Source organism: Lemur catta, chromosome 8 (genome assembly GCF_020740605.2).
Source record: "Lemur catta isolate mLemCat1 chromosome 8, mLemCat1.pri, whole genome shotgun sequence".
In the NCBI taxonomy this organism is placed as follows: Eukaryota; Metazoa; Chordata; class Mammalia; order Primates; family Lemuridae; genus Lemur; species Lemur catta.
This window is the reverse complement of record NC_059135.1, coordinates 94183370-94210287: the sequence shown is the minus strand read 5'-3', so window position 1 is coordinate 94210287 and position 26918 is coordinate 94183370. Positions and strand designations below refer to the sequence as shown.

The following is a 26918-nucleotide window of genomic DNA, read 5'->3' as shown; positions in this document are numbered from 1 at the left end:
ATTTATGAATTTAGGGCTAAACCAATAAAAATACTAATATGTTAACTGGGTATGGTTTGTCATTGATTGGGTTTTTTGGTTTCTTTATTCTTTTAAAACCAATCAACATGTATTGAAATAAATATACAGTTACTTATACAGATTGCTGGTTGCAACTCATAGCATATAGACATAATTTTTAATGTTTCAGAGGTCTCCACTTGGTCATGTCAAACTTCAATTATGTTTTAAGTAATAATAGGCCAATTAATTAAAATAAAATAAGAGTACACTGGAAATGACATATTCTTTTTTTTTTTTTTTTTTTGAGACAGTATTACTTTGTTGCCCTGGCTAGAGTGAGTGCCGTGGTGTCAGCCTAGCTCACAGCAACCTCAAACTCCTGGGCTTAAGCGATCCTCCTGCCTCAGCCTCCCGAGTAGCTGGGACTACAGGCATGCGCCACCATGCCCAGCTAATTTTTTCTATATATATTTTTAGTTGGCCAGCTAATTTCTTTCTATTTTTAATAGAGATGGGGTCTCGCTCTTGCTCAGGCTGGTCTTGAACTCCTGACCTCGAGCGATCCTCAGCCTCCCAGAGTGCTAGGATTACAGGCGTGAGCCACCGCGCCTGGCCATATTCTTAATTATATTGAAACCATGTATATTCTGGAAACACTTTGAAGGAAGAAGAGCTAGTCAAAAGATTTGCTGCTCAAGCTGAAGTGTACTGACATTTCCATAAAGTCAGTAAACAGATTAGACTCATCACAGAAGCCTTTGATGCGGTGGAGTCCCCTGCAGTGGACCAGCCCTCTGACGTTCCAAACGCTGTGTCTGGTGGCACTTAGGAAGATCCACCAGAGAATTCTTTCACTGGGGGACATGGTAGATCTCCTCGACCAAGAACAGATTAAAGCAAGCCCCTAAAATTTCATAGTATGGCTTGATTATGGCCCATCTGGAAGGACAGACGCAGTCACTCACAGAGGCATCAAAACCCTTCTAGTCTAGTGACTACCACTGCCTGCCGGAACCTGCGAGAGTCGTGCTCCTAAACCCAGCAAGTGCCCGGCAGTCAGGATGGAACTTCAGTGGGGCTGGTGCTGGGGTACCAGGTTTAATAAACTTTGCTGTTGTCACTGTACAAACAGGGTTATGATTTATATGGTACATGGTGGAAAAATCATATTTAAGGGCCAGGTACATCAAAGGGTCTCAATGAATGTTACTTCCCTTCTGCTCCTAACTTTGGTTATTTTTCACGGGTGTTGGGAGGGGGGGAGAGTTGGGGATGGGGGGGGGAAGGCCCACCTTGCTGGTGAAGTGGGCTCCGGAGCCGGGTTTCAGGGGCCACTGCACTGTGGTTAGGATGGCTACTTGGAGGAAGGTGTACAGAATCTCTGCTCTGAATGAAAAAGGAGTGTCATGTTTTGTTTTAAAGGAGCCACTCTACACAAGTGGCTACCCTGATTGTTCAGCCTCTTCATTTCACAAGAGAAGGAAGGACGCCCTGAGTGAAGATGGAATGTTTCTGGGCCATACACCTGCTAGGGGCAGGCCCTGGGCTAGAGGCCACAGGAAGAAGGACAAATAAATGCTTCTTTGTGTTAGTTAGGAAGTTCCTACCTTACATTTCTCAGGACTTTCTGTCCCTTTGACAGGTCCTCATGGGGTGTTCTTCCTTGTAGAGTTATCTCAGGGAGAGACACGGTGCGTGGGTTGGAGATGGACGGCTGGCCTGTCCTCCTTCCTTCCTCCTTTCCTGCTGTCTGCTGCGCCCCTCACCCTGCTTCTAGGACCGTCCTTTAGGTACCTCGAGGGACACCTCATCCACCCCTCTTTAATTGAAAGGGAAACTGGGGTCTCGAGGGTGGAGTAGACTTGTCAACAGGTGGAGCAGGTTCCTGACAGTCTCCTGGAGTGTAATCCTGTCCTCCCTCCAGACTGGCTCCAGGGTGGCATTTGGGCTTTGGACCACAGGCATCAGTGCCCCCTGGAGGGTACGGTTCCGACAGAACTGGCAGGGGCAGGATCTCTTTCTCTAAGCACCCCCAGTGATTGAGTCTTCCTGATAGTAGGGTTTGCTGGGCACTGCGCTGCGGGGGTAACAGGTAGCTGTTGCTTTTCTTCTCTACTGCTTTCTCTCCAGGGAGTCCTGAATGGGAGGGAGAGACCACACATGCTCTAGGAATTCACAGAGAGAACGCAAGAGTAGATTCCTAGAGTGTTAGGTCTGGAGGCAGCCTTGGATGGCATCTCTGCTATACCACCTTTCCAAGTGTCTGCAGGCCAGCATCACCTGAGAGCCTGTTAGAGATGCAGAGTCCTGGGTCTGCTGCAGGACAACTGAGCCAGAACCTGCAAGTTGCCCGGTGATTATGAACATATTAAAGTTTGAGAAGCACCAGCTTAGCCTTTCCACCCTCATCCCATTTTATAGGTGGGTAAACTGAGGCCCAAACACTTGCCCTAGAACGTAGACTAGTGCTTCAATCTGGTCATCTGGTTTCTCTTTCTTTTTGTAAAAATAGCTTTGTTAGGGTGTAATTCACATACCATACAATTCGCCCATTTAGAGTACACAATTCAATGTCTTTTAGTATATTCGACTAAATATACTAAACCGTCATCACAATTAATTTTAGAACATATTTGTCCTTCCTAAAAGAGACCCTGGGCCCATGAGCAGTGAATTCCCATTCCCTCCTTCCTTCCTCTCCAGCCCTCAGCAATCACTAATCTACTTTCTATCTCTGTAAATGTGCCTATCTGGACGTGCCATATAAACAGTATCGTACAGGTGGTGGGCTTTTGTGTCTGACATCTCAGCGTAACGTTTTCAAGGGTCATCCATGCTGAGCAGGTGTCAGTATTTCATGCCTTTTTGTTGATGAATAGTTTTCCATTGTGTGGATGTACCACAGCTACGGATGTGCCACGTTTTATATTTATCTTTGGTTGGTAGGCATTTGGGTTGCTTCTGTTTTTGGCTATTGTGAGCCCTGCTGCTGCAGACCTTTGCTTGCAAGCTTTCGTGTGGCCTGTGCTGTCATTTCTCTTAGGCGGATATGCAGGAGTGGGATTGCTGGGTCAGATGTGACTCTGTTTAACTTTGGAGGAACTGCTGGGCTGTTTTCCAAGCTGGCTGCCCACTTCACGTTGCTACCAGCAATATTGGAGGGTTCCAGCGCTTGTTATTTACTGTCTGTCTTTGTGATGGAGCAGGTATGAGTAGTGGAGGCTCTTCTGGTGGCCACTGTTGGCCATCTGCTGGCATTGTATAAAGCAGGGGACCCCAAAGCAGGGTTGCAGCAGGGCCCCAGGAGCACATTGGAACCAGGGGCTCAAACACCATGAGGATTCTCTGACTCTCTTTTCTGTTCCTCTCTAGGGACCTGCCTTATGCAAGCTCTGCCCACCAGCTTCCCTGCCCCTGTGGGCAGAGGGCAGATAGCAAGGCCCCCAAAGACTTCTGAAAACACACACCCTCAGCTGCAGGGCTTGGAGGGAAAGTGCCGGAGTGAGTCGCAATTCTGACGTTATCATAGGGATTTGGTTTTCTACTTTTTACTGTCCTTTGTCCTACTAACTTACAGGGCAGTTTTTTTTCTTCATATTTTTGAAACTTATTTTTGGCAAGTTTATGTATTCAATTAGTTCAAAGTATGAGTGATGCAAAAGGGTTTATGGTGGGTCTCCCTCCCACTCCTGCTCCTGGGTAACCAGGTCCCCTCCTCAGAGGCAGCTGACGGTTATCCATTGCTCACATTTTCGTGCGTGTACAAGCAAAGATGCATATCTATCCTTTCATCGTAAGCACATGCACAAATGGTAGTGACGTGTTAAAGATTTCTGTGGACCTTGTCACATCACCCTCCAAAGAGATGGCACTGTTTGCACCCCCACCTACCGGGCAGGAGGGTGGCTGTGTCTCCACACCTTTGTCTGGACCCCGTATTGCCAACCTTTTGAATCTTTTCTCATATGCACAGAGAATAGGAGCACCTTATTTTAATTTGCATTTATTTAATTTGTGATAACCGTTATGAGTGAAATTGAGCATCTTTTCATATGTTTATACGTCCTTTGTTTTTCTTTTGCAAAAAACTGACAGTTTATATCCATCGCCCGTTTCCCTTTTGGCCTTTTGCTTATTGATCTGCAAGAACCTCACTATATTAGGTTGAACCATATGCATTTGCCATTTAGTAAATCAAAACGGGCAAGCCTGCAGTTTCATATTGTTCATTTTCCTAGACTAAGGATTCAGTTCAGCAGCATGGATGGCTGGATACAAGTTCGATGTGCAAAAACTAGTGGATTTCCTATGTACAGCAATAACATAATATAGGAAAAAAATAATATAGGAAACAGAGATAGCATTCCCAGAACCAAGAACAAATCAAACAATTAAAAAAATGCTTATCAGGTGTCCAGGTACTTAAGGACATGCTGATTTCTGGGTCCCGCCTGGGGTTCACTGTCCACAGTTCTGGGTGGGCTTGGGAATCCAGGGCATTTTGTGGGAGGGGGAATAATTTTAGACGTAAAGAAGATGTCGAAAACAGTACTGAGAGTTCTGGGTACCTTTTACTCAGCTTCCCATAACATTAACCTCTCACATTACCACAGTACAATTCCTGAAACCAGGAAAGTACGTTGGTGTGATTCCATTGACTCTGCAGTCCCTGTGACTCTGCCCAGTTCCCCACTGCTGTCCTCCCTCCGCTCTGGGATCCGAGCCGGGAGACCACGTTGCAGGGGGAGTTGTCACGTCTCCCGAGTCTTCTGCAGTCTGCAGTCTGAGATGGTCCTTTAGCCTTTCCTCTTTTCCTCCAGGAATCTTTCCTCCTCTCTCATCTTCCATGGCCTTCAGACTTAAGGAGCTTCATTTTGTAGAATGCCCTTCAGTTTGGGTGTGTAGGTGTTTTTTTAAGGATGAGATTGAGGTTATATGTTTTTGGCAGGAATGCCAGAGAAGTGACATTGTGCCCTTGGCAGGGCATCGTGTTGGGCATCGTGATGCTGGTATGTCTTATTGCTGGTGGCTTGGTTAAGACGGTGCTTGCCAGGTTTCACTGCTGTAAGGTTACATTTCCTCCTGTGTGATTGATAAATATCTTGGCGGGGGGGGGGGGGAGGATGAAGGAGATCCTCGGAAACTATGTTCATATCTTGATTTTCCTCAAACTTTTGCCCACTAATTTTAGCATCCACTGGTGAATTGCATCTATACCAATTATTAATGCAGTGTTTTCCTAATGGTGATTTTCTGTTTATTTCCCTCTTCTTTCTACTTTTGTAATTGGAATGTTGCTATAAAAAGAGTTTTCTCTTTTCTACTATGAATTTATTTATTTACTTATTTTTCATATCACTATAGACCCATGGGTATTTATTTTATTCTATGAGTTACAATGAAATAATATTGCTATTTATTTTGCTGTTGCCGTTGTTACAGCTATGGCCACTGGGAGCTCCTTGGGGTTGGCTCCTGTGTTGCTTTGACATGACTTCGTCCTTTCTTGGAGCATTTCCTCACTCTGGCACTGCAAGACGCTTGAGGCTCTTCTTGTATTTCCCCTGCCCCAGCCCTGTAAACAGTCTCTTCTCTAAGGAGCGTTTAGAACATGATTTACTCTTTTTTTTTTTTTGGCATTTTTTACATGTATCACACATATATGTATGTACTTTCTATCTTGCAAGTGTTTATTGGGATTCGTCATGTGCCAGGCATGATGCCTGGCCCATGACATTCATAAGCAGCTACAAGAAGGTGGTGAAGTGCCTGGCCCAGTGTCACACAGGTTATGGTCCCTTAGGATAAGGATTTGGGTCTGTTACTGACAAAGCCTTTTCCTCACTGTATGCTGTCTCTTTTCATGTGAGCACTCTGTGTGGACTGTCACTTGCATGATATCGCACGTGTGTGAGTGACAAGTTAAGCCACAAATGCTGGGCACAATAGGTGTGGGATTGTGCTCTCTGCGTCTGCCACTAATTAGTACAGGACTGTTGGCATCTGGCCTTCCTTTCTCGTGGGTAATGATGGCCTCCATTATGTTTTATGTGGCATTTATTAGCCAAAGCAGTAACTGTTGGAAAGTAAACAACCCGTAAATCTTGGCTGGCCCGGGCAATTGCCTCCTGTTCTTGGGAACACCATGATCCGGGCAGGAGGCCCTACACTGGCTTCTGCGCTCTGGGGCAGAGCCACTCCGGCCTGTCCATGCTGCTCTGCAGGAGTGCCCGGTGGGCATGGCCCCAGCGTAGGCCAGCTTGAGAGCGCTTGCTCTCAGCAGCATTGTGACCCCTGGAAGACAGTTGGTGGCCGGTGGAGTCATCCCTGCCTGGGCTGCCTCCCAGCTGGGCTGCCTCCTGGCTCTGTGACCTCGGGCGTCGGGTCGGTCGGTGTGTGGAGCTACTGGGAGGGCTGGAGGAGAATTTATTTGTACAGCACAGGGTACAATGACCATTGCATGGGTGGGGCTCAGCAAGGAGAGTGTATTCAGCGCCTCTTGCTGAGTACTTACTGCATGCCAGGTTGGAAGAATATTATCTCATTTAGCCCTCACAACGGTTCTGCAAAGAACATTTGCAGATGTTGAGAGTGAGATACAGAAAGGTTCGAGAACTTGGCTGTGATCCTGCACCTAGAATGTGGGAAGGTCCTGACTCAACCTCAGCGGATCTGACCTGACACCCACTCCCCTCTGTCCACTTGTCCTGAGCTAGGCTACAGGCCACTGCGTCTTTGCCACTAACTTGCATTGTGACCTTGGGCGCGTCAATTCCTGTCTGGGCCTTGGTTTCCTCATCTCTAAAATGGGCACAGTCATATTGTACTGTGGGTTCTTCAAGTTGGTCTCCCTGTGAGACCCTGGGTTGGAAGGACCTCTGCCTGCCTGGCATGGGCTGCATGTATCTGATGTTCTATTGATTAGACTGCCTTCCCCAAATGTCCACCTGTCTGATTGGCTTCTAAGTACCCGCCTGACACTAGGAGAGTAAACACCAATCGCTGTCATTGTGAACATCTGTTATGTGCTTGGAACAGTATGAGGCACCTGCCCCTCTTTTCTTTGTTTCATATTTTTTCAAATTCACATGTAGCATATCCGTAGTTTTTTTTTTTTAAAGCCAATACTGAAGATGTATATAATTTAAAAGGGGAAGTCCTTCTCTGCTCACTCCATGTATTAGACTCACAAATATACGGGTATATGTATAACTTATTTTAAAACAAGTGCAGTCATATTATTCAGCAAACTTACTTTTTCCCGTGTGTGTGTGTGTGTGTGTGTGTGTGTGTGTGTGTGTGTGTGTGTATGGTGGATAGTGGATGGTTTTTCATGTTTATAATGGATCTAGGCCTGCCTAATTTTTTTCTAATCTTAATTTTTAAATTATATTTTAACTTTTAATTCAAAATAATTTTAAATTTTAAATTATGGAAGAATTGAAAGGTTAGTATGGTGAACATCTCTATATCCTTCACCAGATTCACCAGTTTTTTAATGTTTTGTCACATTTGCTTCATCTATTTTATAGACATAGATATTTATGTGTATGTATGTATGTATATGTATCTATAGCTGTCTCTATCTATACCTCTATATATAGATAGCTGTAGATAAGTAGGTACAGATATCTCTGTTGTATCTATCTTTTCCCTCACTGAAACATTTGTGAGTTAGTTGCAGACAATGTGATCTTTTATTCCTAAATACTTCAGCGTGTGTTTCCTCAGAACAAGGACATTCTTTTGCATAACCCCAATTCCATTATCAAATTCAGGGAATTTAACATCAGTACGATACCATTACCTATCCTCTAGCCCTGTTAAGATAGGGCCAGTTGTTCTGATAATGTTCTTTATTGCAGGCTTTTGCCTTGATTCGAGATCCAGTCGAAGGCGACATGTTGTGTTGAGTTATTCCACTCTTCATGCACATGAATCTGGACAGAGCCTCAGCCTCTTCTTGTCTTTCATAACATGGACATTTCTGAAGAGTGCGGGCCAGGAGACTGTAGGCTGTGTCTCCGTTTGGGTTTGCCTGGTGTTTCCTCGTGACTAGATTCAGGCTGTGCTCTTTGGGCAGGAATGGTGAGTGACTCTGGGTCCCTCTCGGTGCCCCGTGCAGGAGACACCTGCTGCTAACTTGTGCTGCTGGTTAAAGTGTGTGCCTCATTCTCTGTGATGGCTGCAGAGTATTCCACAGGGCGGTAGTAACGCGATTGCTGACCATTTAGTTTCTCTCCAGGTTTTAGCTGTTAACAGTGCTGCTGCATTGAATAGCCTCGTGCAAATATTTTTAAGCACATGTGCTAGCAGTTCTGTGGACTAGAGTCCTGGTGACAGGATGGCTGGGTCCTAGCCGGTGTGCATTTTTAATATCGATGGGTATTGTCAAAATGCTCCATGGGCTGTGACAGGTTACCTTCCACCTCCAGCGTCTGAGAGGTTAGGGCCCATTTCTCTACATCTCTGTCCTCGCAGGTTGTTAGCACCCTGTGAGTTTTTGCCAGTCTGGTAGGTGACCAGGCATTGCATTATTGCAATTGGCATTTCTTCAGTGGTTACTGAGGTAGAGCATCTTTTCACGCTCTTCATGGTTTGGCTGACTAGTTCCAGGTCTGTTATTTGCTTTAGGGAATTTAATATCAGATTCCACCACCATTAATTAAAAGCGAATCGCACACCAGAACTGCACAAGGGGCTGGAGCTGGGGGTGAGCTGGTGCAGGTGAACTTGTAGGGAGCTGTTCTTGGAGAGCTTTCCTCCCTTGAGGAGCTGTGACTTAGTTACCGGGCAAGAAGACCAGGAGGTGGTGGGCAGCGTCTCAGAGTGCCAAAAAAAGTTCGAAGGAAGGAAGAGGTCAGCAGGAAGAAGAAAAATTATATGAACGTTTCAAATTTCAGTGTCTAAAAGTGGTGTTTTATTGGGACACAGCCATGCCCATTCATTGCTGCCTCGTCCGTGGCTGCCTCCTTGTTACAGTGGCAGAGTCCAATAGTTGTGACAGATCTTAAATGGCCCACACAGCTGAAAAGTTTGCTGATCCCTGGGCTAGAAAGTATTGATATTATGGGTTGCGTGTGGCAAGAGGGAGAAAATCAAGATTTATTGAGCACTTGTGCATTTTATTTCAGCGCCTGCCTCCCCTCCCCCAGCCCTGGTGGGATGGAGGCTGGAGGAGAGGAAGTGTCCACACGCATTTGTGTATCTCAGGGCCCTTTGGGCGGGGTCCAGGCCATCCTTCCTGGGTGGTGGTAGGGTGTGGCATCTCCCCTGAGCCTAAATCCAGCTGAGGAACCCCACACCTCCCCCAAAGAGGCACAGTCTGCCTGGACCTCCTCAGTCTACGGCTGACAGCCCAGGCGGGAGGGGGCCCCAGGGTGGGGCTGGGTGGTGAGGTGGAGCCTGTGACCACTGTGCCCCAGCTCCTGCCACTCCCTAGGTCACGTTGACTGCTCCCGCTGGGATGGCTGCCACTTGAGGGCTGGTTTACATCACAAAGTGACCTGGGGCTCCTCCCTTCTAGCCTTTAAAAAGCCTTTAATGGCTTGAAAGCGGAGAGTTGGGCCAGGACTTTGGAGGGAATTGCCTTGAAGCCTTCTTGGGTACTGCATGCCCAGTCTGGTCCACCTTCTCCCCAAGCCCTCACCGAATCGGGAGGCTTCCTAGGGCTGGCAGAAGACCCGTGCAAGACCTGTGCGCCACATTCTCCGTTGGGTGCACCTTCAACTCTCCAGCAGCCCTAGGCATTAAGTACCAATATGGTTCACATTTTGGAGATGCCGAAATGGAGACTCCTAAAGGCTGTGCTGTTCAGTGGGGTCCCGGATGTGAGCCCAGGCTCTATAAACTAAACCTGGCTGCGTAACCAGGCGCCATAGCTAGCTTTAGGTGTACACACAAGAACACTGGTAGCTGCTTAGGTATATATTTTGTACAGTTACTATTTATTTATGGTGTGTGATTATGATTTCATATGAAGGCATGATACACACTTTAAAATATAAATTTAAGTTTAAAAAGTGACTTGATTAAATAAAACAGGCTCATCACGGTGCAGTGGGCTTTTGATATAGCAAAATTGTGGGGTGTGTGTGAACGAGTTTGTTGAATGTTACCCTGCACCCAGCATGGAGCTGGCACAAACGGGCATGGGGGAGGCCTATAGTGACCCCTGAGCAGTGGAGCCCAAGGAGCCCCCTCTAGGGTGGGGCTGGAGAGTCAGAAACACATAACCACCATGCAACACAGGATGGGAACTGCCCTGAGTGGTTTTTTTTTTTTATTATTTTGTGTGTGTGTTGGGGGTAGGGGAGAGAAGTGTTTTAATTTCAGATTTAAGAGATCAAATACCCATGTGCCCAACATAGTCATTTTAAACTTACTAACTTTGCTTGAGATTTTTAACCCTGCCTTTCCTCCCTCCCCAGAAGCAAAGCCACTGTTATGCAATTGGTGTTGGCAATTCCCATGCACATTCTTAACTTTTACTCCATGCCTGTTTAGCCATAAAAATGAACAGTCTTGTTTGGTATGTCTCCCAACTTTACATGAGACAGTTTCACATATACCAGTGTGTGCCTTCTGAATACTGTTTTTGAGATTTTCTTACTGATATTTTTATTTGTGTACATATCATGTACACTAATCCATTGGTAGTTTTTTTGCTACAAGTATTTTCTGCCGGTCTAGAATTTTTTCTGAACTTTGTGCTTTTATTCCAAAAGACATACATCTTAATGTAGTTTTTCTTTTATGATTTGTGCATCTGTTTCTAGTTTAAGAAGTCCTTTCCTACCCTACGTCATGGAGTAGTCTCAGACTGTCTTTAGCAATGTTTTAAGGTTTTGCTTTTATAGTCAGGTTTTTCACTCCCTTAGAATTTATCATACATAGTGTGAGGTAGGGATTTATTTTTCCATATGGATAACCAGTTACCCCACGTTGTTGAAAAAAGATAAACTTATCTTTTTTTATACTGTCATATATCAAGTCTCCAAATATGGAAGGCTAGACTGCCCTCCTTGTTCTTGTCCACTGGTCTGCTTGTCCTCGTGCCAGAACAACGTGGTTTTAGTTTCCATAACTTTCCAGTATGTTCAGAGTATTGTAAATGGTGCAGCAGCGTGATTCAGGGAGACTGGTTCATCACTAGAAAGCGAGTATCGAATCCTGTGCTGCATTGTGGCTACACGTCATCAGACGTCGAAGGTCCATCTTGGCTCAGAGAGCCCAGGACAGGGGACATGAGGGATTTGAGCCTTAGAGGAAGGGAAGGGTTTATACGTGTGGAAGAGGGTCATGAAATAAAATTAATATCAAGAAATTTAGGCTGGGCGCGGTGGCTCATGCCTGTAATCCTAGCCCTCTGGGAGGCCGAGGCGGGTGGATCGCTCGAGGTCAGGAGTTCAAGACCAGCCTGAGTGAGACCCTGTCTCTACTAAAAATAGAAATAAAAATTATCTGGACAACTAAAAATATATATAGAAAAAATTAGCCGGGCATGGTGGCACATGCCTGTCGTCCCAGCTACTCGGGAGGCTGAGGCAGGAGGATCGCTTAAAGCCCAGGAGTTTGAGGTTGCTGTGAGCTCGGCAGACGCCACGGCACTCGCTCTAGCCCAGGCAACAAAGTGAGACTCTGTCTCAAAAAAAAAAAAAAAAAAGAAATTCAGAGGAAATACAATGGAAGAGTCCTTGAATATTATAGCCCGACAGGATCTCTGAAGCAATACACAGTGTGGAGTGGTCGAGCCATGGGAAAAGGGTGGTCTGGTGGCCACGTGCTCAGTGTGGAAGTCAGACCACGTTGATCTTTAACAGGAGACTTCACCTGTCTGGAACTTAATTTCCTCATCTATAAAATGGGGCAACAGTAGGTTTCCTCACAGGATTGTTGAGAGGACTAAGGGAAATAATATGCAAAGGGACGTAGCAATGTCTTGGCCCATAGCTGGATGACAACTAAGTGGTGGTTATTTTTACCCTATTTCCTTGATTCTAAGACCAACTCTTTTTTTTTCCTTTTCCCACATTTCACAATTCTGAAATTAGAGCAGGCTTTACCATCACTTTCTATAGCGGCTTGTTTTCCCTCTTAGATCATTGCTTAGAATGTAGGAGACAGACAAAGATAACTGGGGAGGACGTTAGGCCGTGCGATCCAAACTTCCATCAGCGTGCGGAATGGAAGCAGATGCCTTCTAGAAATGAAAAGTTGAGAGAATCACATACAACTGCAGATGTCCTGTGCCCAGCAAATGACACCTCTCGGGTAGAATGTGCCAGAGTGTGGTAGCTTCTGGAGACAGACTTGGACTCTGCTCCTGGCTCTGCCGGTCCCGTGCTGTGTGAGCCTGCCCAGGTCAGGTAACTTCTCTGGGCCTCTACTTCCTCCCATCCAGTGGGGCTCACAACCCCAGCTGCTGCTGTGACTGGCTCCGAGATGCATGTGAGTGACTACCGGAGTAGGCTTTGCCACCTGCGAGCACACAGTGAATGAAGCTGTCAGCTGCTGTCCCTGGAGGTGGCCTCTCTCCTCCAGCCCACAGCTACCCTTTGCTGGGGATTCTTTCCTGTTCATTCTTCCCCTCAGTTACAGAAGGCTGCCTGCTCTTCACGCCCGTCTCAAATGTTACCTCCTTGTTCTGGCCTCGCCTTACCTCCTCCCTCCGCGTTCTGGATGAGTATTGCTCACTTTATTTCCTTTGTCTGTTAGGGAATTTTTCAGATTCTGCCCTGTGTTAGCTTTTTTCCCATACTCTTCGATGTACCCCAGAAGATTGCCAACCCTTTGAGGGCAGGAGTGTGCCTTACTTTTGCAAACCCTATAGTTCTAGCAGGGAATGGCCATGCAGAGAACATGCATCCCCATGGAAGCATTTGGTGGGCACCTGCTATGTGTCAGACGGTGCAGTGGCGGGAAGAACAGACATGACCTGTGCCTTGACAGCCCGTTTCCATGGCTCCTGCTCAGCCCACAACTGGTGCTGGCTGGGGAGAAAAATGGCCGTGTGCCCTAGGTCAATTCTGCTTACACAACCCTACCCATCAGCCTGTGTGTGACTGTGGACGATGGCCTTCTGCATGGCACGGTGCTGTGAGTGGGGTGGGGAGGTCAGTGTGGTCCCGTGTGTTGGCGTTGAGAGGCAGGCACGGGGAGTGTGGCTGGACGTCACCTGTAGGCCTGAGCAAGGCGGGGAGGGGCCCTGGGGTGTGTGTGAGAGAGAGGAAGGGTGAGGAAGGAAGATTTGGTGTGGAGCGTGTGGACCAGGACCCTGCTGCTGCTGGAGGAGGCTCACGTGGCTGCGATCCCTGGCCCAGGAGGAGCCGCGATCCCAGGCCCACAGCCTCTCGAGATAGCTCTGATCTCCGAGGTCTGCCCCGTGTTCAGGCGTGGAGACTGCTCTGTGTGGGACAGGAGGTGCCTCCTGCTTGGTGTGAGCTGAGGTTGCCCTGCAGAGCCTGCGGTTGTGGTAATTGGGCCCTGGGGCGCCTGTAAACTCCCAGTAATGACCACTTGGACCTTGGGCCTCATGCCAGGTCCCTGTCTGCATTCTTCATCAGGGAAGGCAGAGGACACTGGAAAAACCAGTTTGGGTGTATGAGGTGCATTTTTATGTTGATGTCAAGGGAGTGTTGGACTTTAAGAGGGAGGTTAGAAGCCTAGAAATGTCTCTTTAAAATCTGGCTTTTTCAGAAAGCTAGATGTGTTGATGAGGTCAGCAAGACCCTTTCATGGGTCAGGTCTTCTCAACAGGCTGGTGGGAAGGATGAGAGTTTGGGGGTTTGTGCCTTTTCCCTCTGAGGGGGCAGGCGCCCGGCATGTCACCCTGAGCAGTGCTGGGGCTTGGTGCAGTCGAGGTGTGTTGGCGGGTCATGTCCTAAGAGACCACCTTTGTAATGTGGAGAAGCCTGGCTGAGCGGGCTGTGTGCGCCCGGTGTCGTGGCCAGGCCCAGTGGGGGCCATGGTGAGTGGGCTCCAGGACCACAGGCTGTGTGGCTGTGCTCACCGCCCTGCCTCGAGGGTTCCCACTGCGTTTGGCATGTGACTGGCTCAGCAGATTTGGAATGGATCATTCAGTTGCCTACCCCTTGCCCATTCTGTTCTTCGTGGGTGAGGAGTGGGTTTCCCGTGGCTGCTGTGTCAAGTTACTGTAAATGCCTTGACTTCAAATAACAGAATATTGTTCTCTCACAGCTCTGGAGGCTAGAAGTCAGAAATCTGGCAGGGCCACCTTCCTTCTGGGGGACCTGGGGGAGACTCTGTTGGCCTCTTACAGCTTCTGGTGGCTCCAGGCATTCCTTGACCCGTGGCCCCATCAGGGCGATCTCTGCCTCCGTGGTCACATGGCTGCCTCCCTCTTGTCTTCTCTGCGTGTCTCTCCTGAGCACACCTGTCATTGGATTTAGGGCCCTGCCAGGTAATACAGGATGATCTCCTCATCTCAGAATCCTTGACCTAATTCCATTACGTGCTAAGACCATTATTTCCAACATAAGGTCACATTCCCGGGTCTTGGGGATTAGGGTGTGACATATCTTTTTGGAGACCACCATTCAGTTCACTACGGAGGGAAGGTAGGGGGAGGAGGTTTTAATATTTTTCTAATCACTTGCTTTTTAGACACATAATGGCTCTTAGCCACTGGGTTTGCTTTTCCTAGTTTGTTGTTTGCAATAAGTTTTAAAATTCATACGTATTTTTATATAGCTATATTTCCTTTTTTCCCCATCCTTTTAGATTCAGAAAGTCCTTCTCTGTTGTCTGTCACTCATGTTAGAGTAAAACCTTAAGAAATTGACTTTTTAAAAAATTTGACAAAAATTGCATATATTTATCATGTACAACATGGTGTTTTGAAATCTGCATATACTTTACATTTTGAAATATGTATATAGAATGGCTAAATTGAGCTAATATATGTATTACCTCACATACTTACCATTTTTTTGTATTGAGAAAACATCTCGTAGCATATTTCAAGAACATAAGTACATTATTATTAACTATAGTCACCCTGTTGTACAATAGATCTCTTGAACTTATTCCTCCTGTCTAACTGAAATTTGTTTCCTCTGACCAACATCTATCTACTCCCCCCAACACCAAGAAATTGACTTTTTAATCCAGCGATAACTTGTTTTGACATTTCCTGGGAGGTATCTGCACTTTGAGAAAATAGCTGGCCTCTCCGTGTAATAGTGTTTCATAGCCCTGTGTACACACAAGCGTATAGAGAGAGCGGGACAACCAGGGGAGTCCGAGCAAGGCCACAGCGTCGTGAACTGCACTGTGCCAGGGTCAGCTGCCTGGTTTGGTGACATACAGTAGTTGCCTCAGATGCCACCACTGTGGGATGCGGCAGGAGGGTACTCAGGACTTGAACGCACTGTTTTTGTAACTTCTCGTGGATCTATAATTATTTAAAATAAAAAATTTGAAAAGCGAATCAGATTTATCAGTACCAATTACCAAATCATTTATTCTTTTATTTGTAAAGCATCCTTTATTCAACTGTGACATGCACTAGAATGTCTTAGAGTTGTGTTTAACATTTAATTTGGGAAACATTGACATCATTTGATACATGTGTTGTAGTCTTCTCCCCAGGAACATGGTGTGTCCTATTTATTCAAGCTGTATTTTATCTTTCAACAAAATATGTGTAGTTTTGTTCAGCTTATTGATAGAAAATTTTAAAACATTTTTTGTTACTATTATGGATGAATCTTTCTTCCATTTGTCTTCTCTAGCCAGCTTGTGCTGGTTATATGTCACTGAACAGAACCCCCACACCCTTTCAAATACATGAAATTCTTTTAACTGGGGAAATGCTTTTCAGTCTGCCATTAGAGACAATGTTTAACAGGCTTCTTCATTCCTTTAAACCTGCTCTCAGGAAGGGTATGGTCAGTTATTTACTCTGTAATGTGAATTTAAGTAGCTGTGTTCTCCATCCAAGTGTACGGGGGGAGGGGTTGTAAAGACATAGGAATTTGTGTTCTGTAATTTTCATGCTAACTGTATTTTCCTGGATTCTGTTTCTTTGAAAACTGTAGCGGTGCTGTCTCTGGAGGGGTCACATGGTGTGTTGCCTGGAGTGTCCTAGGCCCAACCAGGCTGGTGGACAAACTGGCTGTCAGTCCAGAGAGTGGGCTTGACTGGCTATGGCCTCTCTTCTCTGCTTCGCTCCTTGACCCTGAGCCCTGGGTGGGCACTGAGGGTGTTGAGAAGGCTGCTAGCTGGGGAACCCCAAAACTGGAAACATGCAAATGGAAAATGTACTGTTAATCCCCACCCAGGTCAGTCTTATGAAATCCGACTGCTGGAGAATCGGAAGCTGGGAGACTTTCAAGATCTGAACACAAAGTATGTCAAGGTAAGCTTCAAGGCTGCTCTTGCCCCGGGGGGCTTGGCTATGTAGGGTCTGCGCACCTGGGCTTGCTGGGGAGTGGCTGGGAGGTTGGGGGAAGGCTTCAGAGGGAGAGGAAGGGTTCAGCTCGGCCCTCATCAGTGAGAGGCAGCCCCTGTTCCTGGCTCTGGAGCATATTGTCCAGGTGGGGATTAGACCGAGAGCCAGAGTGGCTTGGGCATATGGGACAGGCTCAGACTCAAGCCTGTCTTTGCCACTTACTGTACTTTTCTGAGCTTAGTTTGCTCATCTGCACAAAAGGGTTAATAAATTAGACATGTCTGTAAAACGCTTAATCCTGGGGAAACTGGTAGTCATCACTGTTATTATCGTCAGTGGTGTTAGTGGGGTTCTAGGAGGGAGTAGTGCGTGGAGTGTGAGAACTGGGATGAAACTCCAGGAGGAGGGGCTTTGAAGGGTGGGCTCGAGGACGGAGGCGTGTTCCTCTTGAGCTCCTCATGGCCCCACGCTCAGCTGTTCCCCCGCTGGCCTTCCCTCCCCAGAGCATCATCCGCGTGGTTTTCCATGACCGCCGACTGCAGTACACCGAGCACCAGCAGCTGGAGGGCTGGCGGTGGAGCCGGCCCGGAGACCGGATCCTGGACATTGGTGAGTCTCCTGGCCGGGCGAGGCCCGAGCAAGGCCCAAGGCCCCCAGGCCACACTGGGCTTCTGGACGCCATCTGAACCCATGCCTACCGGGCATTTTGCTGCACTCCTGCCCTGTGCCAAACCCTTCGAGAGCTTGCAGAGATGGCCAGGCCACTGGGGCCTGTCCTCAGGGAGCTCCCTTTTCACTGGAAAGTCCCTGTGGAATTCAAAGACCTGCTGTCAGGGAGTTCCAGGAAGGCTGTGCAGAAGGATGGAGACTTAAAGGATTTGATAAATGATGAAAGGAAGGAAGCGTGAGCATCATAAAGATAGATGAGCAACAGAAATGGAATTTGGGGGGCCCAGGTACCAGCTCATAGTCCTTTATCCATAGCCCTTGCGGTCAGATGGGTTTGGGATTCAGAAGCTAAACGACGCTAGGTACATATACCCATAGCATCAGGGAACACGGCCAACCGGCAGTCAAGCCCAATAATACACCTGCAGTGAGGTAAAGTGATATTCGCCCAAAATGGGGTAAAGACCACACCGAGAGCCTCATGGTGATTCCTGTAGGGCTTTCTGCCAGATGAGTTACGCACTACTTGGTTTCAGAGCTTTTGGCATTTCAAACTGGGGTGAAGGAATTTGGACCTGTGACAAGGATCTTTCCCTAAATATTTGGGAGAGGCTGACAGTTGCCCTTTTGTGTGTGTGTATGTGTGTGCAGATATTCCACTGTCTGTTGGTATCTTGGACCCCAGGGCCAGCCCGACCCAGCTTAACGCAGTCGAATTTTTGTGGGACCCTGCCAAGAGAGCGTCTGCGTTCATTCAGGTAAGCGGGAGGAAGCTCGCCTTTCATGGGCAAGCCGGGCTTTGGAGTGTCCAGCTTGCAGTTTCTCAAAACTAACCCACCCAGAAGGGCCTGGCTGGGCTCCTGGTCTCTGTGTCAGGGGAGAAAGCTGCAGAAGAGAGGGTATGAGTGTTACTCAGAGTCACAGAGCTACTTGGTCCGTGGGGCTGGGGAAAGGACTTTGGAAGGTTTTAGAATTCTGTTTGGGTTTGCCTTACAGAATATATAAGCTGTTTTTTTGTGGGTTTTTTTTTTTTTAAAGACAGAGTCTGGCTCTGTCACCCTGGCTAGAGAGCACTGGTGGCATCATAGCTCACTGCAACCGCAAAGTTCTGTGCTCAAGTGACCCTCCTGCCTCAGCCTCCTGAGTAGCTGGGACTACAGGTGTGTGCCACCACACCAGGCTAATTGTTTTCATTTTTTTATAGAGATGGGGGCCTCACTCTTGCTCAGGCTGGTCTTGAACTCCTGGCCTCAAGCCACCTGGCTACATAAGCTTTTAAAAAATAAGTTATTTCCTAGCATAAGTAATTTGAAAGTAAAACTTTTTCCAGTTTCTGTTGTTGAATGACTATTTTTGAGCCTTTTAGTTTTCCCACCTATTTTATAAATCAGATAATGAATATGAAGCCGTTAACGCAGTGCCATCGGAATCACTCCAGAAAAGTTAGCAATCTTTTCATTTCTTTACATAATTACAGCATTATATACTGAATTATATTATTACAGCATTATAACAATAAGTGCATACTGAGTGCCTTCCTTGTGGCAGGTACTTGCCAGAAATACAGAAATCCTTCCAGCCTTCCAGCTGTGCTTCCAGCCTGGGCCAAGTACCTTGGACGGCAGGACATGAGAGAGTGTCAGGGCGACCCTGTGGCCCCTGCCCTGAAGTCTGTAGGGCTCACCAGGGAGAGGTCCTGGGGTGAGGGGTGAGGGGCGGGCGTGGGGCTGTTGGGGTGAGTGGCCTGGAGCGGTGGCGAGGACCCAGCCGGTCAGGCAGGGCCTCCACAGTAGAGGGACAGCCGTGGGAGAGCTGTCTCTTGGGGCAGGGGAGTGGGGAGGCCCGGCCTGGTGGGGGTGGAGTGTGGGGGAGAGCGGGAGGTCGAGGCAGGCCTGCACTGACACGGCAGGGAAGGACGCCTGCGTGTGGCGAGGAGCCGGCGCAACTGCCCGTCTCCCCTCCCAGGTGCACTGTATCAGCACGGAATTCACCCCCAGGAAGCACGGGGGCGAGAAGGGTGTGCCTTTTCGAGTGCAGATTGACACGTTTAAGCAGAACGAGAACGGAGAGTACACGGAGCACTTGCACTCGGCCAGCTGCCAGATCAAGGTGTTCAAGGTAGGACGGCCGCACGTGCCACCCGGCCTCACCCGGCCTGCAGTCACATCCGCCTGCAGTGACCTCTGAGATTCCTCCTGGAAGCGTAGCAGGGAGCCTGGCATCCCTTTAGCACAGGGCTTCCCCCGGGACTTCTCATGAGCACGAGCTGCGCGTCTGGGGGTGACAGGCTGCCCCTGCCCTGCTGGGGACATCGTCTCACCTGAGGCGCCTGCCCAGCGTGTGGCAGAAGCGTTGGCATCCCTGCATGTCAGTCCTCGGCTCCACTGTATAAGAAGGATTGGATTTGAACATTTTTGGGATTTTTCTTTTTCCAGGCACTTTACAATTGCCCACAGGTGCTCACATCCCAGATTCTCCTTAAAAATCAAGTCAGGGGCCCTTCCTGCTGGGGCCCGGCCTTGGGTCTTCCTGGCCGTTTTTCTCTCTGCAGTGGCTTCCTGTTGGAGCAGCATTTCCAGAGTCACCTCCTGTCTTTTCCTTTCTTGCTTCATTCCCGGCAATCACCTGATGCTGTTTTCCATCTCCAATCTGGACTGATTATTTCCTGAAGATGGCAGCCAGTGATGCGGCTCGCCGTCCGTGTGGCCTCGGGGTGATATGGAGGGTTGCGGCAGAGCCTGCATCATTCCCAGGGTGTGAGGGGGGCCCGTGCCCCTGCAGGCCCAGCCAGGCTGAGCGACTCCGGCAGGTGTCTGTGGAGAGGGAATGGGTCCACTTTTCGGCAGGGGTCGCCTTGAGTGACCAGCCCCAGTGCCTGTCCTGTCATCCCCTTCTTTCACATTCAAGTGAACTTGGAATCAGCTGGAAAAGTTTCACCTGCTGGCACTGGAGACCCCAGAGGGAGTCGCTGCAGATGGGGCCTTGTTAGAGAGAAAGCTGGGTGCGTGTTGATCGTCCCCCAGATTTCAGGCGCTGGCCTGCGTAAGGCCCATGCTTGGGTTGGATGTGGAAATAACCCACAGGTAGAACCATAAACCTGGGGGCGGAGTGGTTGATCTGTTCCCCAGCTAGACGGGCAGCCCCGGGAGACGGGGACTGTGCATCTCCCTCTCTGTAGCGTCTTCTGCAGAGCCTGGCGCACGGTGAGCTGTTGGCAGTGAGTTGAGGAAGGCGCCAATTACAGCTGCTGTCTGTAGGAGGAGCCAGGGGGAGTTGACAGTGTTTGCACTTGGGAGACCACACAACCAGGCTGCTGGTGTCCTCTGCAGGGGTAGGACCTGGCTGCCCAAGGACCGTGGACAAAGGATTCTGAGGCCCTGGGCGGGCTCCGTGGATTGGGATGTCAGTTAGTGATGCCGACTGACCGGGTGGGGAGGGAGAAGTGGTGGTAGGAATGGGTGTGCGTCTTTCCTGCCAGAGCGGTCGCACCTTCTGGTGCCCACTCTATGGTGATGAAGCTGCGAGAGGAATCTCTGCTGCATTTGTGCCCTGTTGCCGCTGTGACAGATGCCTGTGGATTTAGTGACGTAAAACTGCGCACATTTATCACCTTGCAGTCCTGGCGGTCACAAGTCTGAAATGGGTCTCACTGGGCTGACGTTGTCAGTGGGGGGCTGCATTGCTCCTTGGGGGCTTTAGGGGAGGCTGTATGTATTTCTTTGCCTTTTCCAGCTTCTAGAGGTCAGCCCATTCCTTGGCTCACGGCCCCGTCCCCATCTTCAAAGCCAGCATGGACAGGCTGAGCCCTCACACGTGGCCCACCCTGACCCGCTCTCCTGCCTCCCTCTCCCTGTGATTTGTGATTTCGATAATCTAGGATAGGCTTTGTGTTTTAATGTTGTCACTTAGCAATCTTAATTCCATCTGAAACCTTAATTCCCCATTTTCCATGTAAGGTTGCATATTCACAGGTCCTGGGCGTAGGACGTGGGCATCTTTGGGGACCGTTATTCCGCTGACCACATCCACCCATGCAGTGGGCTCTGGGCTCTGGTCTTTCTGCCCACTCTGGAATCCGGTGCTCCTGGTGCCCCTGCCCCCGACATCTCCATGACTGGGCTGGTCTTTGTGTAGCCTGTGGATTTTTTGTTGCTCTGGTTACCCCCCTCCCCTCGTGCACAGACCACCTCTGTGGTCCCTCTGGGTAGCAGTTCATTTCCTCCCAGGAACGTCACTGCTCTCACAGTGTGTGCCCTGGGAAAGAGGCGCCACGCTGGGCAGCAGGAGAGGGAGGAATGGGGTAGTGGTCTCTGCCCCATGGAGTGCTGTGTCCGTCCCGAGGCCCCCTCTCCACACCTGCATCGGGTGCTTGGCAGTTAGGGTTCTGCCCACCAGGCTCTTCACCATACGCCAGGCATTGCTTGGGGAGTCGGACTGGAAGCTGCCTTGCTGAGTGCCCCAGGAAGGCCTTGGCCTCTCCTGCCAGGGGGTGGGGGAGTAGGAGCCCTAGTCACCCGAAACTGACTGCTCAGCACGCCTGAGGAGGTGTGTCCACCCATCCACCCACCCCCATCCATGGGAGCGGATGAGATGGTTGTGCATAAGCCAGGCTGACTGAGGCAAACTGTCAGTCACCCCTCCTCTGCTGGCCACCCCAGGCACTGGGGAGCCCTGGTTTGTGGGAGCTGCACTCTGGGGCTGTGTGGGGTGCCCAGGTCCCGCAGGGAAAGGCAGGGCCCCTCTGACCAGCGGGCTCCCCAGGCCTCACTGAGGCAGAGTCCATGCAGACTGGCCTTTCCTGTAGCCTCTGGGCAGGGAGGAGGGGCCTCCCGAGGGACAGGAGCCCGAGGTGGAGTAGGGAGGCCAGGTCACATGTCCAAGGGCCTCACTCTCACACTGAACACTGGATCTGACGTTCACCTCTCCCTGTGACCCCCTGCAGCCCTGCCTCCCTCCGGGATAGGCACCACCCTGAGGGACGCTCCCTGGACACCCTTGAGCTGGGAGCCCAGAGCTGTAGCCTGAGGAGGGTGCCGTTGAGTTTGCACTACCTTTTTATTGCCCGCCCACTGTGCAGTCAGTTCTAGGCCTGCTTGGAGTCTGTATCTGAGCTCGCCAGCGAGGCTGTGTGCTCATAAGACACACATATATACTCAGGAGATGACACAGTGAGGTGCGGAAGGTCCCCAGAGTGAGGCCTGCAGGGCCCTTGGTGCCGCACACCTGGCACTCTCACCTGGGTCCTTTCCAGTCCTGATGAGTCACTTCAGCCTCAGCTGCCCAGTCTGTAAATGAGGGGAACAGCAGTAGCTGTGAGGCCTGGCCCCCTTGTAAGTCGCTCAGGTTTGCAGGACACCCGCACTGGTGGTCTCTCCCTCTGCACCTTGGCCGTGTGAGGATGGAGACATCACCCTGCGCAAGGAGTGTGAGCCGGGAGCTCGGCAGGGGTCCTGAGTCGGGGGCGGGGCTCCCTTCAGCTCATGTCAGGGTGCCACAGCCTGCAGGTGTAGCCCAAACCCAACCAGCAGCCCCTACTTCTTCCCTCTGCTCTCCATGGGTAGCCCAGGGAATGCGTCGTGGCTCCCAGTGTTCCTTGTCATGAGCATGTGGCCATCGGTAAGGATGTTTTCCAAGCATTGCCACGTGAGCAGGCTCTGAGTTCCTGGCAGGACCACGTGTGTGAAGACCGGGAGGGAGAGAGGTGCTGTCCCGTCTGTGAGATCCTGCCTGTGCTGCCGGGGCCCTGGGCCCAGGCGGAGAGCATGCAGGCCTTGGGGCCGCTGCTCAGTCTTCCTGTTGGGTCTTCCTCCAGCAGCTGCCTTTGTCTGTGTGGACTAATCGTACCCCGTGTTCTGCTCCTGCAGCCAAAGGGAGCCGACCGGAAACAGAAGACCGACCGGGAGAAGATGGAGAAAAGAACAGCCCAGGAAAAGGAGAAATACCAACCGTCCTACGAAACCACCATCCTCACAGAGGTGAGCCGGCTGCGTGCCAGGGACAGGGCCTCCAGGGGCCTTCCACCCGGAACAGGGGTGTTGGTTTGGATTCTTGGAGAGCTGCCCATTTGGGTGAGGCATCCGAGTGAGCCCATCCAGTTGTGGCGATTCCCAGCGTCTGGAGCTCGTGTTTGTCCCAGAGACTGGGGAGGTGGTTCAGAAAAGACTTCGAGCCCTCTGCTGCCTTGGAATGCGTTTGTGCTTTTCAAAATCAGGTTATTTTTGTCTTTTTGAATGGGTAATATATTCACGTGGTTCAGAATTCAAAAGGTGCAAGAGAGCGTACGACAGAAATGTCCCTCGCGATGCCGTCCTAAGCTCGCAGTTTCTCCAGGGGCGGCTGGTGTCTCTGGTTCCTTGTGTGTCTGACCCGACTTTCTCTGCGTGTGAAGCCTGCTTTTGTACACCAACCGTGTACATAGACACACGGTTTCATACCTCGCTCTTTTCAGTTAATGGCTTATCTTGGCATTCCTAAAGACCATTCTAGTTCCTTACCTGGCTGCAGAGCATCCACGTGTGACAGCCTGTTGGTGGACACGTGGTTCGTAATTTCAGACAAGGGTGCCGTGAATCACTGCGCGTGTGGAGGTCTGTACGTGGGAAGAATCTGCAGGTTTCTATTCTCAGAGTGGGGTCGCTGGGTCAAGCACTTGCTATGTTGTTGTTTGGATAGATGTTGGAATGCTGCATTTTCTCTTAACCCTGACACTGTCGCCAGTCTGCTCCAGCCTCCTCGTGTCCAGGGGAACTGCAAGGCGCCCATCACGGGCTCCTCCTCTTCCCAATGCAGGTTGCGGCCGGCACCACCTCTTTCACTGGGTGCTGGTATTTCTGAATGACTGTTCCCCACTGATTGGTGTTGATGTTTGTCCATTGAGTAATTGGACTTACTCAGAGGCCGTGTGAGCACGTGGAAGGCCCGTGCTGGCCTTGGTGGGGTAAGGCTGTGTCAGGGGTGAGGCACAGGGCATCTAAGAGAACAGCGGCCTGGGCTTGGCTGACGAGGCTCTGTGTGTAGGGGAGGGGGTGTGTGTGTGTGTACTAAGCCATGTGCAGACAGTGTAAAAGCTAATTCTGTGGCTCAGACAGACGTGTACTGTTATGTGACTGAGGATAACAGTGGCCAGGGAGCCCTGGTGTAGGAGAGCCCTGCCCCACCCTCGGCCGGCACAGGAGTGGCAGGACACGAGGACTGTGCTTAGGGATTAGAACTTGGAACAGCTTCTTCCTGTGCCTCGTTCATGCATATGCAGGTGCCGTGTTCCCCCACCCAGTGACATCTTTCTTTTCTGCGATGGTCCCTAACCTCTCCGTGCCTCTCCTAACTTCCCCTCGAAGGAGAGGTCCTGGTGAGCCTCACGCGGTGTCTGAGCCCTCGTCACAGTTGGAGGAAAACGCCACCTCCCTGGCCAGGACCTTGCGAGGTGCCGACTGTCCCTTCTGTGAGCGCATCGGTGCTGCTACGCGGGCTGTGGGATTTAGCACCGACACATTCCAGCCCACGCTCCCAACAGGGTTAATATTTACCAGCCCTGTGGTTCCGTGGGCGATAGTAAGTCTTCAGGAATGCTTCACATCAGCCCTCTCTGAAGAGGCGTCATTGTGGGGAAGGAGGAAGTGAATACTTTGTCCGCTGCCTTCCCCCAGCAGGCAAACCTGTGTGCCTTTGCTCTCTTTGGGAGACTCCAAGTGTGTTCTCGTTTTTGCTTCTGCACTAGAAGCTTTTTGAGGGCAAGGATCACATCGGTCATGTTGCTGTGTCTCCTGCGGCCCCAGCGGGCTGCCTGACGTGTAACAGGCGCACGCAGGATGCTGAGAGAAGCTGCTCTTGTGGACTGTGCGAGTGCTTCTACCCTGTCGGCAGGATCTTTTCGCAAATAGCCCAGGGTGGTTTTTTTTTTCCCACCCTCCCCCAAGGGTGGTTTTTTAGTTTCTATTTTATTTTGTTTTAAATTTTTAATTTATTTTTTGAGAAGAAGTCTTGCTGTGTTTCCCAGGCTGGTCCCAAACTCCTGGGCTCACGCGATCCTCCTGCCCCGGCATCCTGAGTAGCTGGGACTGCCTGGAGCGCAGGTTTTAACACCCAATCTTACTGGCCGTTTTTTGTCTGGAAGTTGCCTGGAGTCCATCCGGTGCTTCCTGTAACACACATTGACACACATTTATCTGTACCAGGAAAAGGTGCTTCTGAACAACCAACCTGTTTTATTTTTCCCTCCCTTTTCTTGTGGAGCCAAGAATCACGTGAGAGACACGTTTCACACTTTGCTCGCTGAATGTTAGGTGTCTTCTCTGCCGTATTTGTTTTTCTCGTTGTGGCTTCGTACCCTGCCTGGCTGTGGCTTGCTGGGGGCACTGGGTAGATTTGTGCTGCCTGTTGACGGGTCAGGGGTCTCGTGTGCTGGTGTTGGCGCGTGCTTGCTTGGGAGGGCCCGGGGAACACGGGTCACTACCTCTGCAGACCCCAGCTCATCTGAGGACCTTGTGTTCTCTCCACAGTGCTCTCCGTGGCCTGACGTGGCCTACCAGGTGAACAGCGCCCCGTCCCCCAGCTACAATGGCTCTCCAAACAGCTTCAGCCTCGGTGAAGGGTACGTCCCACCTTTCTCCCTTTGGTTCCCTGGAAGGAAGACAGGTTGAGGTTCCTTTCTTGACCTTCTCTGTGTCTTCTCTGCTTTCTGTTTGGCATCTGTTTGGGTCCCAGGGTGGCCAACTAGTGTTGCAGTCACAGCCACTTTTAGCATTTGCACAGCTTTTTGTGCTGGGAAACACTTCTATAAACGTTGTCTGATGGGACAGCAGCCCACAACTTACCCAGTAAAACCAAGCCTGGCCTGAGGGTGCGTTAGGACAGCCACCTGAGACTGCCTCGGGCACCTCTGTGGTGGAATAGCTCTTCCAGATGCCGGAGCCTTGCAGAACAGCTCTTGGGTGGCCCTGGTGGCTGGGAGGGCTCTTGCTGATTTGTCCAGCTCTTGTGTAAATTCGCTGAGTGGAGGGGGTCCAGTTAGGTCCTCCCTGCCCTGGGTTTCAGGGCTTGGAACAAAAGCTGGCCTCATTGCTGCCTGCCCAGGTCTACAGATGACACAGTGGTGGCCGGGCATGAACTTCAGGCCGTTTTCCGACTGTCTTGGGCTGCAGGGCATCACCAGGGCCGGGGGCAGAGGCGAGGGCAGGCCAGGGGTGAGCCCGCGTGGTTCCTGCCTGCAGGTTCCTTGGGGCCCGTGCTTACAGACAGAGCACTTTTCCAGTGCGACCGTGAGACTATCTGTGAACTTGACTCTACCAAAATGAAGAGTCCTGCGGGGAACGGTGTAGACAGAAAAGGTATCATAGTTAGATTCAGGCAGGCCGCGTCTTGAATCCGTACCTGTTAGGCGGCAACTTCCTCGGCCTCCCTGAGCCTGTCTCCCTGCTACGAAGGGGAGTGAGAGGTCCGCGTGGGGTGAGGAGGAGCGTGTGAGCAGCACTCCACGCCCGGAGACGTTTGATGAAAAGCGGTGTTTTCGCTGATGACTGCTCATCCCTTAGAAAAGGCTCTTTCCTTCCTTTCTGGTAAACTATACCTAACACAGACTTTCCCATTTTGGCCGTGTTTAGTGTTCAGGTTGGCAGCTTTACATTTGCACTGTTGTGCAGCCATCACCGCCGTCCATCTGGGAGGGCCATTCAGGGTGTGTCTTTCCCCTAAAAACCCGGGCGGCCAGGTCTGCGCCTGCTGCCTGAGTTAGCCCTTCAGGAAGGCTGTGTGCCTCCCTTATGGGAAGAACCAGGGCAGCGTTTTTCCTCATGGGCAGATGCCCAACTCTGGGTGCTTATTCCCTGCAAAACCG

General features: G+C 50.2%; 1 protein-coding gene across 2 annotated transcripts in view; it reads left to right on the top strand.

Moving 5' to 3' along the window:
- TFCP2L1 (transcription factor CP2 like 1) overlaps positions 1-26918 on the top strand; it is a 52678-nt gene that overhangs the window by 11710 nt on the left and 14050 nt on the right. For both annotated transcript variants that reach the window (XM_045559395.1, XM_045559394.1), the window contains exons 3-8: positions 16308-16384; positions 16921-17026; positions 17738-17844; positions 19052-19204; positions 22951-23061; positions 25585-25676. In XM_045559395.1, coding sequence (XP_045415351.1) covers positions 16308-16384; positions 16921-17026; positions 17738-17844; positions 19052-19204; positions 22951-23061; positions 25585-25676 — 646 coding nt within the window. The remainder of the gene's footprint in view (positions 1-16307; positions 16385-16920; positions 17027-17737; positions 17845-19051; positions 19205-22950; positions 23062-25584; positions 25677-26918) is intronic.